The sequence below is a fragment of the Cheilinus undulatus genome, linkage group 7 (assembly GCF_018320785.1).
Source record: "Cheilinus undulatus linkage group 7, ASM1832078v1, whole genome shotgun sequence".
Classification (NCBI taxonomy): domain Eukaryota; kingdom Metazoa; phylum Chordata; class Actinopteri; order Labriformes; family Labridae; genus Cheilinus; species Cheilinus undulatus.
In genome coordinates this window covers 20,889,911-20,903,672 of record NC_054871.1, presented here as the reverse complement: position 1 = coordinate 20,903,672, position 13,762 = coordinate 20,889,911, and the positions used below count along the sequence as shown (strand labels likewise).

Genomic DNA, 13,762 nt, shown 5'->3' with positions numbered 1-13,762 from the left:
TACAGCTGCGCTGAGCCTTTATATTGACTGTTGACTGGTCCAATCACATCTCCTAAAGGTCTGTTTACCCCCTGCTCCCAGGGGAAGAAAAATATGGTTTTAGATGAGACTTGTGAGATTAATTGCAATTAAAAATTTGAATCTATTGACAGCCCTAGATTTAATATAATTTTCGATTGCCAACCCTAGTTTTCACTAACCTTGCAAAGCAGATGTTTCTCACTGGCGAATCCATCTTGCAAAGCTCCCGTCTGAACCGTTTCAACCCGGTTAGAAAGTGACAGGACCAATCAGTGACAAGGGGCAGTACTTTCAGGCGCAGTGGAGTTGTGACGTAAGCAAGACATAAGCGTTATGGTGGAAGAGCTTAGCGTGGATGCTGCTAAAGCGCCAGTTTCATCAGAACTTGATGACGTTTCTTTGTCAAAAGAAGAACAAAGAACAGCAGTGAGTTGTTTTCTTTTCAAAAACAACAAAATCGTGTACTGACATGTCTACAGTCACCATGGTTCATGTTATGCAGTTCTATATGGAGTTTATTCCTTGGTAGCTGCGCACGGGCACCTCAGTAGCAGCGACAATGTCATGTGTTTTGTTGCTCTGATTGGCCCGTAAAGATGTGACAGACAGAACATTCATCCAATCATCCCCCCGGTTCTTTTTCAAAGGCTCTGCCCTTTCCCAAACGCTGTATATCAAGGTTTCCCAGATGGATGTGTTTCACACATCTATCTGGCATGTCAGGTTAAGTTTTCACTTAGTCTTTAAATTTTGTTTTTGTCAAAAAAGCCAAATCATATTGACCATGACTGATTTATAGAATCTACTAAAGGGTAAAACATCCGGGGGCTGAATACTTTTTATAGGCACTGTAGGTATGTAAATACATTAACTGATATTTACTTTTACAATAATGTGCTTACAACTATTGACTTTTTGTTGATAGACATTATTTCAGGCAATTTTTAAGCAATAACAGATTTGTTTTTTGTGATTTTGATGTGATATTAAACATGGAAATATAATGACAGTAAGAAGCTTAACGTAGTACTGAAATGGTCAAGAACTTTAAAACAAATAAAAAAAGAAAGGCAATATAAAATCCATACAATAATTCTGTTGCAATACAATTCTGTGATAAAAGACTAATCTAAAGACATTAGCCAGCCACACAATTTTGTGTGTGGGTGTATGAATGGTAACAGATCTTTTTTATGTTGAGTGATTTAAAACCATCTTTTTCTCTCACAAACACAAACATGATCAACCCTCTAACCTCTTCTCTTACATTTGTCCTACAGCGTCAGCAGCTCTCACGCACACACAGAGGCATGCTTGCACACACACTCACCTACAGATGGAGGAAATCAGCTCAGCGTCCGCCTGTGTCTGCCGAGGATGTGAGGTGCAGTGATGGCACATTAACGATAGGACCCATGACAGCCGTATGCATCGACTCACTGTGCAAGGCATGCAGCCTTTCATTTAATTCAATGAGGATTGTTTGAGTCAAACAATGGCTTTCTGTCCCACTGAGGGCTCGGAAAGGGTGAGAAAGGTGAGTCTGTCAGTGATGGCTGGCCAGTTGTTTGTGTATTTTAAGCTACAGATGATCCCGAGGGTGGGACTGGGTTGTGGATCAAAAATATTGTGGTGCAGTAACATCCGCGGTTGTTCAGCTAATGAATGAGAGAGAAAAACTACCAGACATGCTCATCATGGGACTGTAAAGACTATTTAAGACGCAATTTGACTGAAATATTTTTAACTTATGACAATGTTTTCCAGCCATTTTTGCTTTAACAAATAAGAAGACTTAACAATTTATCCAATGTATCTTTGAGTAGTAGTTACACTTCTGAGAGCTTATTGTTACATAACAGTCAAAGGAAAGACTCATTTACAAGAGCCTTACTGACTGACTTTTAATTTCTCATTAAACAAGGCTAACGATCTTACCACTACATTTTTAACATTTGAAATCAACAGAATAGCTCCACAACTCTGCATTTACACATTCAAACACAGTTACTTTGGTTAATGAAAAAGATGGAAAAAATTAAACACATAACCCACAGAATCTCAAAAAATATCCCACCAAGACATGCTATGTTGTTAGTTTACTATGATGTGGGAGAGTTGTTTTCCTTTCTTTTCCCATATTTTTACACCTACAGTGCCTGGTGACAGTGTAAATGAGACTGATTAACTTTTGACTTTGCAGTCTAATGCTGTCCAAAGATAAAAACAGCTCTCTGCACATGAGACAGATTTATAATATTTATTAGGCAAATGACTGTGGCTTAAAAGTGAGCACAAGTGTGTGTGATCTCCAGCACTCTTATAATGACTCAAACGTTGCTCACTAGATGCAGGACAAATCTATGTGTGAGTGAGTTAGTGTGTGTGTGTGTTTTCGCTCCAGTATTTGCATTCCTCACAGCCCATTTGGCCTATGCTAATGGAGTCTACTCATGCAGAGCAGCAGGTCTTAATGAAAAACCGTTGGCTGATGATCAGTGCTATTGATCAGCCTGAGCCCAAGCTTAAAGCGGGGCTAATTGATCAATCACCACTGGTTGCTTTGGATTAATGGAACATGACTGCTGTTTCCCCCAAGACATCACCACTTCTCACGAAAAAGCCTGTGTGAGTGTGTTTTTATGTGTTTGTGTGGTTAAAACATTTATAGAAGCATATGTTAATATATATTAGTATGTGTAAGATGTGTAATTACACACTGATAAAAAAAAAACAGCCAGATCTTCTTAAAGATCAAGCTAGATTAATCTTTGTATAAAGTACCCATTTGAGTGAGAGACTCTTCCTTGGAGAAATTCATCTTTCTTTGGAAGGCCAAATGTGGCACTTTCGCCAGGGCTTTCAAAAGGTTACAATTTTTTATTGCAATGAATCCCAGAAATTCTTTCGTGAATTGCACCCTTTTTATTCCATTTTAAAATTCCACTATTTTTCATTCTGAATTGTTGTGTGGCTTTGGATTTTTCTACTTCCTTAAATTAAGGATTATTGACTTCCTGTTTTCTGATGCTTTTTTAGGTGGATCAAAGAGTTTAAAGGGGCTCTATGCAAGATTTAGAAAAATGCCAGTGTTAGCGACACCGCCGGCCATTAGGCAAACTACAAAAATATTGTGTTGCGCGTCCATGATGGTGTGCTCCTTGCTCATGAATGAGCCACCGGATTATCAGCTGATACACACGCAGACCAAGGTGATTTACCTGCATCATGTATACAGAGGAGGTAAGTGAAGTTGAGTTGTTAAGCAGAAGCAACAGGGCTAACATTGCTTAGCTCTGATAATGGTGCCTCAATCGAGGATATCAGTTGGCTGAAATTATGTTTTGAAGATATTTTACTAAGTATTAAAACATAAACTCAGTAAGTTGAGTCCAGTGCCAGGAAGCAAGGAAAAGATGCAATATTATCCGGAAAACACTAAATGAGCAACGTGACGTTCTTGTTGTTTGGATAGCATCTTCGTAAGCAAGCTAACGTGATATAGCATATGTTTTATAGAACATAAAGCACTACATTGTATTTAATGGTCCGGAGTGATGCCTTACCTTTTCAACAGAAAGAGGCCATCTCTGGATTGGTATTTATCCCAAGCGCTGAGTGAAGCTCCCTCCATTTCTCAAATGCTCCACCAATATTTACCCTTGATTTCCTCCTGCGTCGGTCACACTCTCTTTTAGCTTGACGGGCTTCAGCAGATAAAACTATCTTAGTTTTTTTATGTTTTCGCTGAGTTTTCATGGCTGTTTGGGCTGAGCTAGCTGGTCGTTTACTCGCAGAAGCAGCTTCCTCCATTCCGTTTCTCTCTCTCTCTTCTCCATTCAACACGCCGTTGTCAGGTATAAACAGAGCAAGGGGGTGCGCGCATTACGTAGTACCCGACGTCACTTCCGTTGAGATTTCGCAGAAAATTCGGCTCGAATCCTTCACAGAGAAATGACTCCACATGCTTATACAGGCAAACAAGGAAGACATAAAGAGCCTCATTCTTCACATCGGGATAAAGTGCGCACCATTATATACTCAAAAGTGGGAAATTTTAAAGCAAAAATCTTACATAGAGCCCCTTTAATATGAAATTTACAACAGAAAAAAGGAGCTGGTTATGGGTCTTAAAAGACTAAGGGGACAGTAGAAAAGTAAATATTGTCAGCACAAGGCTCAGATGACTTTTGACTTGTCCACTGAGCTGTCTGTGGACAAGAAGGTAATTCGTAAAAGACGAAAAAAAAACAAGATTTCTTTCTATAATCTCATGGTTTATTTCCACCTGCAATGTCAGCACAAGCAGCAGAATCTCCCCTGTCCCTCCTGCCACTCGCTGAGGTTTAAACAGCTTTAGTCTTTATCCACACCATCATGCAGTTAACTCTGAAAAAAACGCTCATGTTGTGTGGATAAGCATATGCACACATGAATCACTAACTGCTCTTTTTGTTCTTTTTGCCCAAAGCTGAAAAAAGACAGAAAATGTGGAGCGACTTGCACCAAACATGCACCAGGATGGCAAACTGAGCCTTCTTCCAGTGTGTCGAGGACTGTAACCTCAGTAAACGGGCATCTGCTCTCTCCAGCTGCTTTTTAACCTCACACTTGTACATACACTAACATTGTTCTGCCTTTCTTGAACAGGTGTTGGAGTTCTTCATTTTTTAGGTCTTGATGTTTATTTAGGCCTCAGGTGGGATGGTCTTTTTTTTTTCAGTTTTATGGTATGTATGCCAGACCACTGTAGGTTAATATAATAACTTGTACATTAGCTAGTTTCTATTGTCTGTTTATTGTTTCTTTGGGAAAAATGGTCCCATTAAGTAGTCGGTTGAGAAATAACACGTTTTTTTCTTTTTCTTTTCTTTGAACCTTCAGAGGTTTGGATTTCTAAGGACAGCTTTTGAGTCACTATTTCATCCTAAACTGCCAACAAATTTCCACACTGGATTAAACACGATAAGATAATGGGTTTTGACATGAAAAATGATTAAAGATATCAGCTGCAAAATCCACATATCAGTTTAGTGTATATTCAGTTTGTCTTGCTGGTCCCATAGCTGACAGAAATGACACAAGCAGTCATCCTGCCAGGAAGGACTGAAGCACACAGCCAAAACAGGAAGCCTCAACAACACTCGCACTCACACATGTTCATAACCCTCCCATTGTATGACTGACAGACTGGCCGGCCAGTAGGGTCTCTGTGGAGGATTTGTGTCGGGGGGGTGGAGTGAAGGTTCCAGCTGGCCTGTCATGAGGCTCCCCATCGCGTGTGAAAGGTACACAGAGGGAGGTATGGCGAACTGATCCAACACTGAAACACTCGACAGGCTGGGAGGGTCAGCTGGGGTGAGTTCAGAAGGGCAAAACCAGGAATAGTGTTTTGTGTGACAAACAATAAGTGCCCATAGTGATTCACTGACTTAGGTTGAATTAAAAAAAAAATCTGTTTCCAATGAAGATTGGAAAAAGAATAGAAATAGAAATACAATTAGAAAAGTAATTCCTCACTTTCTTTTGCTTTACAATGTCAGTTTTAACCTGCTTCTAAAGGGTTTTCAGCTTCTTCATCTTAAAGATCATCCCAGACTTTCAAAACACAAATTATCCAAGGTTTTTATGAACAAACTTCAGCAAGGAAATACACGAGGACTAACTTAAAAGCCCTCCTATGAAAATTTCAGTTTTTCCTCAAGTATTTCACAAGTGCTGTTAAACAGAGAGGAGAGTTTTTAACACAGCTGTTCCAAACATCCTAGTTTTATTATGGATGCTTACATTATTTAACTTTGCCCACAGAAACACAAGTATTTCACTAAAACCAAAAACTTCCAGGGTCAAAATTATTATCCCCCTTTAGAACTGACCTGGCCTGAGCGATAGCAAAACCACTGTCAGTCAATGATGTTCCTTAACTTTGCGATGCTCAGAGCTTGTAAAATCAAGTTAAAACCAAAGGTGGTTTACCAGTTCACACACAGAATAAAAGCCTCAGAAGGGGTTTGAGCTGTCAGTGGAGATCAGTTTAGGCTTGAGAAAAAGATTTGCTGATGCTCACAAAGAAGGAGAAGGCTATACAAAGTTATCACAGCGTTTCCAAGCGTGAAGAAGTGGAGTGAGAAGTACATTCAAGACATTCAATGAGAGCCACACAGTCCAGACCAAGCCTGGCAGAGGTAGGAAGAGAACGATTTCAAAGACCCTGGAAAGAAAACTAGTGAGAGATGTGTTTTAAGACCCCAGAACAACTGCCAAGACACTAGTGAATGAGTTAGCCAAGCCAGGAACTGTAGTCTCAAAGAAGACTATCACTAGAGCCCTGCACAGGAATGGACTGCGAGGTTGCAGACCAAAACTCCCCCTTTTGCAGAAGAGAACCCTTCAAGCCAGACTGAAGTATGCTAAGGACAACCTGGAGAAGGATTATGAATACTGGAAGTGTGTGATTTGGTCAGATAAAACTAAACTAGAGCTCTTTAGCTGTAGATACGTTGGTGATGTTTGGAGAAAGAAGAGAGAGGCGTATCACCCAAAGAACACCTTTCCCACAGCGAGACATGGTGGTGGGAGGATTATGCTGTGGGGATGCTTCAGTGCATCTGGAACTGGAAACCCTGTCAAGGTGAAAGGAACCATGAAGAAAGAATGATATGTGGAGATCTTGAAAGAAAACCTGAAGCAGTCAGCAACAAGACTAAGTCTGGGTTGTTGCTCTTTCTTCCAACACAAGGACCCAAAACATACGTCACTCCTGGTGAAGTACTACCTTCAGAAGACCAAAGTGAGCGTTATTTAGTGGCCTGCACAAAACCCAGACTTAAATCCCATTAAGAGTCTTTTGGGTGAACTGAAGACTAAGGTCCATGCCAGAAGGCCATCAAATCTGGAGGAGCTTGAGAGATTTGCCAAAGAAGAGAGGGCTGGGATTCCTCAGAAGACGTGTCTGAGGCTTGCTGAAAACTACAACAAATGACTGCAAGCTGTTATCCAGCAATAAAGAGACATCACTGACTATTAGCACCACGGGGGTATTAATTTTGACCCTGGTAGTTTTTGGTTTATGTGGAATAATTTCATTTCTGTGTGGACAGTGTCTATCATGGAGCTCTGGGATTTATCACAAGCTGTGGATTTCTTACACCATTGTAATTTATATTCTAAAGTAAGCTGAACTTCTTTGAGTGCACGTCGTCTTGGACGTGTTCATTTGTAAGGCATTCTGGGCAAAATTTAGGACTATCTTTCCTCTCTATTAAGCTTAAAGGACGGATTACAAAACCTGGATTTGACTTTGTGCAGTTTGTTGTTCTCAGAGTTTGAACAAAGGTAGAAAGTTTTTAGGTTTTCTGCACGTTTTTCTTGGAATAACCTGGAGACTGGTTTTAAACTTCAAATCTTGGTCACTGAATAATTCTAAATCCTTAGTAAAAAATCTTGAATAGGACTAACCTGGCTAAATGAAGGTTAAATGAATGAAAAAATAATATAAATGTGATCAGGGTAATGCATACAGTGTTGACCAAACATAAACTTTACCTGGGCATTGCCCATTAGTAAATTAACCCTCAAGATATCTGTTTTTCTTAGATTGGTGCCATACATGATCAGTTAAATAGTCATTGTGGAGGGCTTCATGCAGTGTAGGGGGGCCTCATACCAGAGTCTGCTTAGGGCCTTAATTTGGCCAGCACAGCCCACCAATACAGAGTCTCAGAATATATAAAATTTTTAAAACCAGATTCCCTTCCCGAGCAGACACACATCACCACCTCACATCATTTAGTTAACCTTGACCAACTAACCAGCCACACACGAACACTCACACCCTCCAATCCTCTGACTGACTCGCGTACGTTTTTAGAGTGAGGCCACACTTCCACCCAGTAACCTCTGGTGTGAACTTAATTGTGTATACTCTGGTATTAAATTTCGGACCGTGCCTGGGTTTCATAGCACTCAAAGAGAAACAGACGCTGTGAACTTCACAGTGACTGAGAGAGGGAGAGAGAGAGAGAGATAGAGGGAGCGAGAGACACGGACCACCCAACGGCTGCGAAGAAAAACAAAGCTGGGTGGAGAGCAAAGTCAGCTTCTATCACATCAAGGTAGGACAGTTGGATATTCTTGTATGGTAGCAGTTCAGGGAAATCGTGAAAGGTTGAATGATGTGAAAGGGGAACTTTGAGAAGTCATTTGGATAAAGCCAGCATTTATTGTCCACTTGGTTTAACATAATTCTAAAAATATTAGTAGTTTTACAATTCTCTTTGTCATCAAGAGTTAAGGGACACAAAACAGTGGTTTTTGATATTTGGTTGTGAATAATGCCTATTTTTTAAAACATATTCTAACTCATTCTGCTTCTAATTTTAAGCTCAAGATAGCTAATATCTGGACAGAATAAAAATATTAAATTGGTACCTTAAATAAAAGACTGTTGGTTAGCTTTTCTCAATATATAATTTTTAAGGAGAATATTAGAGTGACTAGAGGCTCAAACATGACATCATAAAGTAATTCTTCTATATTTTCAACATTTTACTCATTATGATTATTTATCTGCAACTTTAAAAGGCATTAAACCAACACCCCTGGTCACAAAATCAGTGCAAATCACTCTGAGAAAAGGATAAAACCTTTAAAAATTGAATACACCCTCTTGTGCCCATGATTGTGGTTCTAGACCTCTATTTGCATGAATAATAAATGCAGGGTTGTCCTATTAAGCTTTGCTAAGGCAAAACAGGGTTTACACACTAGTGCCAAACAATATCTCTTAAAAGCAGATGTTAATAATAAAATGTACTCAACTCCTTTTTATGTCTGTGAAGGAAAATCATTAATTGTAAGGTTGATTGACTATAAACATATAAAAAAAAACATTTTGGGATACATTATTTAAAAATGTTGCTTTAATTGAAGCAGACTGTGAAAGAGATGAAGGGCTGATGTGAGATGTAGTTCTAAAGCTGGCCACCAGGGGGACCAGACTATGAAGAGAGGCTGTTCAAATCTGAAGGCTTCTGTTTCTTCCAGCAGTGAGGCAGTGAGTGAAGCATTGGGGAGCGTATAAGGATGTGTGTGTGTGACAGAGGGCAAGAGAGAAAGGGACTTCTGCTGTGACCTGAGTGGAGGTTTACTTTGAAAAGGGGATTATTTGTAAAATTGAGAAAATACCAAAGGATCAAACCTAAAAAAGCTTTATACAACCAATATTATCTGTTTTTATTATGCATTTGAACAGTAGATGAAGATATCTAAATATAAAAGAGATATCTTTAAAAAATTAAGTATGTAATAATATCATTAACAGCTAAAAAATAGCCAAATTTAAGTGTTTAAATAAGAACTTTATTTTAACACTTGGGATGTGGCAAAGACACTCGGCTCACAAATTGTGATCAGACTTTATATTCGGATGAGAAAGATGCTGACTGTTTCAAAGAAAACTTGGATACAATATATAACTGTAAGAAAGTCGTGTTCTGTTAACAGTCACAAGATGCAAAACAACCCAAGTTAATCTAAAAATGTTTTCACTAGAAATCCTCCTGTGGCCTAATGAATGTTAATGCTTTATATACTGAATGTGTTCACTAGCCGTGACTCAGTGTGTGCATATAAACAGGGCTTCAGATGGAACAGCTTTACCATGAATCACAATGATGTATCACATCCTCAATTTCTTTCTAAGTGCCCACTACAGCAATTTCAGTAACAATAGTTAGATAAACTTGAACTATCTTTAATTAGAAAGTACTTTTAAAATATGAGAAAAGGGCTGTAATAATAAAGGCTGAATCATTTCTACACTGGTGTTTGTTATCCTCTATCAAGGACATCAACATTAGAAACAGAAAACAGAAATCTTTCTGTGAATTACATGTCTGCCTTATCACATGCATTCACCAGCTACATAATAAATACAGATGTGGTGAGATAAAATGGGGAAAAGTGGAGGTGGGTCAAAGTTACAGAAAGTCTATGAAAAACACATTTCATTCTTTTCACTGAGACTCTGTACAGGGATTTAACAGCAGTGCACTTGTTTAACACCTGATGACAATGATGATAAATTTTCAATCAACTCATGGATCACGATCAAACCCAAAGCAGGGATGTTACAAAATAATTACAGACCAGTAAGTTTCTTTGCCAAACAAACTATTTAAAGTGTCAGGGGTAATCCTCTACTGTGATTTCCAGTTAAACATTAGATTTCTGTCATGATAGATGCTTCTCCGTGTCTATGGACTGATATTTGAAGACTATTTTAACTTTTTGAGAAATCTTGTGATGTCTCAATCTCCTAAGATCCTGTCACACCCCTAATCAATACCACCGATTTTTCTGTTTAGATTGAAACACTGTTCATGCCAAACACATATAATTTTGATTCATGATGTGTAGCAATGTTGTGGGGGGAAAAGTGCATGTCTGCCTTTTTTACATTGTAGTATTTGATAATTTTATATTTGATTGATATTATACTATGTTATATTTTAAGTTTGATTATGTACAAATGTCTGTTGTTTTTTTAATTAATCAGGCTGCATTATTAATTTGGCATAATTCACACTTGTGTGCTTTCTGAACAGGACTTAAAGCTAAAGAAACTATTTGGATGCCTCCAACAGAAGACATTAGATAAGCCTGCTGCTGTTGAATTTGTCAACCTGCCACAGTCGCAGCTCAGCCCCTGTCTTCAGTCTGTTTTTGTCCTAGGGTCAGAGATCAAATGCAGCTGTTGACCCCCTGAACTGACCTTTTACCCAATGCTCAAAACCCACAGCACTGACTTATACACCCCGCTGTGTGCAAGGGGTCAGTTACCTTTCTATGAAGATGAGTGCCTTCGGAGGTCCGGCTCGAGGGATTTTCTTGTCTCTCTGGACCGGAAGGAATGGACAGCTGACCTGAAGACAGACATATACACAGTCGCATGCACAGTTAGGTCTCATAGCGCTCAGCTCCCCTTTAAAGCAACTGAATACACACATCCACACACAACTACACATGCTTGAAGCACGCCACTGAGCAGGAAAATAGAGTCATGATGCAGTCACTAATTAAATGTAAGCTATCATCATTTACATATTTTAAGCAAATACTATATCATAATATATAACTGTTTTAATGTTTAATATTTTCTTTCATATTTTTATGAATATTGATACGAGCACCAAACAAAGCAGAATTTAGCAAAGGTTGTATTTGCTGTTTGCACCCAAAAACAACATTGCTGCATTTAGAGCAAAAAGCATAAATTACTAATATTCTTTATAAATTTCAAAATTGTATCCAAGGAATAGACCACACATTTTCACTGCAATATTCTCTTTTAATTTCTAGAATGTAAAGAAAAAAAAGGCTGGTTTCAGCAATTAATCACTTTAATACATCTTCTCCTTGGGTTGGTGATTTGTTACTGAAGTTTAAAAATACTCATTTTTCTCAATTTACCCACGATCCAGGCAGGTGCATGGTACTCCAAAGTGCAGGGTGAACTCTTAAAAACTAAACAGGGGTAACTCAGTGTCCATGTGAAGTATTTTTTAAACAGAATAAAACGTGATCCAAGGACTTCTCCCCTTCCTGTGACCCCTAACACAGCCAATTATAGATGAAAACAAGACAGTATTACAAAGGATGGCTCAAAGGTGGAGGATTATAAATGGGAGCCAATTAGAGCAGAAAACAAAGAGGACAGACAAGCGTGGCTAACGATGGCGTATTCATCAATTCTGACACTCATTTTACTTTTTAGGCACTTAGCCGACGCTCTCATCTGGACTGCCTTACAATGACTGAGCAGGTACTGTGAGGATTGCTCAAGGACACTTCAAAAGCCAGATGACTGCTGAAAAACACCAGGACTGCTGGGATCCAATGGAAGGCTTTCTTTAATAACAATGGCGCCTTGCCATTGTTTAATCAATGAAAAGCATCTCTGAAACAGTTTGCAATGACTCATATTTCCGCTCTAAGAATGTGCAACCAAAAACTAACACATGAACAAAAGTGAAGCATCCAAAGTTTAAATCATACAACATGATAGCTATGAGCCTGCCTTTACTGTACACAAGGACAACAACGATATTTAGAATCTTGCAGATTCAAAAGACTTCTGTTAATAAATTAAGTGTGTCTTTAGAGACATCCCTGATTGAAGATGTAAACTGGATCCACAGAGTGTATGTCACTGATGTAAAAATCAATTTCAGAGGTTTCAGACTAATACCTTTTTTCTAGCTTGTCTGTTTGTATTTGAGTGAGCTAGCTCAGTAACGTGTCAAAACAAGAATATTTAGCTGATTTATTGGTGACTGCTACCTCTTAAAGCCTGCTTCACCTAGTTTCTATGTTTTTAAGGTTTTGTCACGAGGAGCAGGAATTTTACCAAACATTCCTGGTGAGAAATAATAGGGTATTGAAAATATTGCAATTTCAGCTTCCTTGTTATTCAGCCAGAAGAGTAAGCTGTAGACATTAGACCAGTGGTACTCAACCTTGTTCTACCCCAAAAAACTGTGGAAAAAAACACTTATACAAGAGCCACAATCCAAAATCAGTGGTAGGCACAAGTTTAAATAAATTTCAGTATTTAAGACGTATCTTAAATGTAAACAAGCTGCCAAGAGTGAATGATCCCTGAAGAGTATCCCTAGCCCAAACAGCAAGGTTCAAGCCAGCATCTCTTATCAAACTATTTAAACAGTGCATTCAGAAAGTATTCAGATCCCCTTCACATTTTTCTGTTTTGTTATTTAAATTGAGGGGGGTCTCAATACTTCCTGAATGCACTGTAGTTGGGTAGATCCATAGACAAATTAAAATAATGATCTGGTGGATTACTGAAAGTTAAAATGGGTAGCAATACATAAAATGTCTGATTTATGGCAGAAGAACAGATATTTCACAAAAAAATGTACATATATGTCATATTTCCTTAGAGTTCCACCTGACCTAGAACCATGTTGGATTATTAAGAGCTGATGATTTTGGGTTGATGCTCTTCTAAGAGTTGATGAAGTACAGTTGGCTATTTGGGTTTTTGTATTTCCTGTGTGGGTATGCACTGTACTTTCAGCTAAAGGGGGGAAGGCCTCATGTTGATCTCTGCCCAGGGCCTGAAAATGACTAAAACCACCCCTGCACACATGCATATAACACACCTGGAGCTCTCACACATAACCCCTTTTATTCTAGTCAGCCTCATTTTGCAGCTTTGGTTTTTGTGGGTTTGCACTTTAAGCATTATTTATCAGAAGTATATTAAAGATCAAATTACCTATATGGAGACATATTTCACATCCATGAGCAAGGAGGCCAACTGATGATGACATGTATCACAGTAATCATAAAATATGGGCATGGGAGAGCATTGGCAGGAAGAAGTTAAAAAAAAAAAATGTTTAAACAAGAGCATAAAAAGCCTTAAATTGAACACGTAACAGAACACCTCCATCAAAGAATTTAAAGGAGAGACGTAGCACCAGCTGACGTTTTGCTGTTGTCTTTTTCTCTCTCTTGCACATCCCACTTCATACGCATGCACCTGATGGTAATAGACTAATGACAGTGTTTGTCTTTTTAAAATGTTTTTCTGATTACAAAAGAGCTGCATGCAGCTCCAGAACCGTGGGATCAGTAGCATTAGACTGTAGTAGCTAATGTGTGATAAAATCAGATTGACCAAAGACATTTCTATTAGTCTGATGTTTTTAATAAT

The 13,762-nt window shown here is 38.6% G+C and overlaps 1 protein-coding gene across 1 annotated transcript in view; it reads right to left on the bottom strand.

The window, feature by feature from the left end:
- LOC121512676 (adhesion G-protein coupled receptor D2) overlaps positions 1 to 13,762 on the bottom strand; it is a 114,529-nt gene that overhangs the window by 19,225 nt on the left and 81,542 nt on the right. The window contains exon 24 of the mRNA XM_041792068.1: positions 10,864 to 10,946. Coding sequence (XP_041648002.1) covers positions 10,864 to 10,946 — 83 coding nt within the window. The remainder of the gene's footprint in view (positions 1 to 10,863; positions 10,947 to 13,762) is intronic.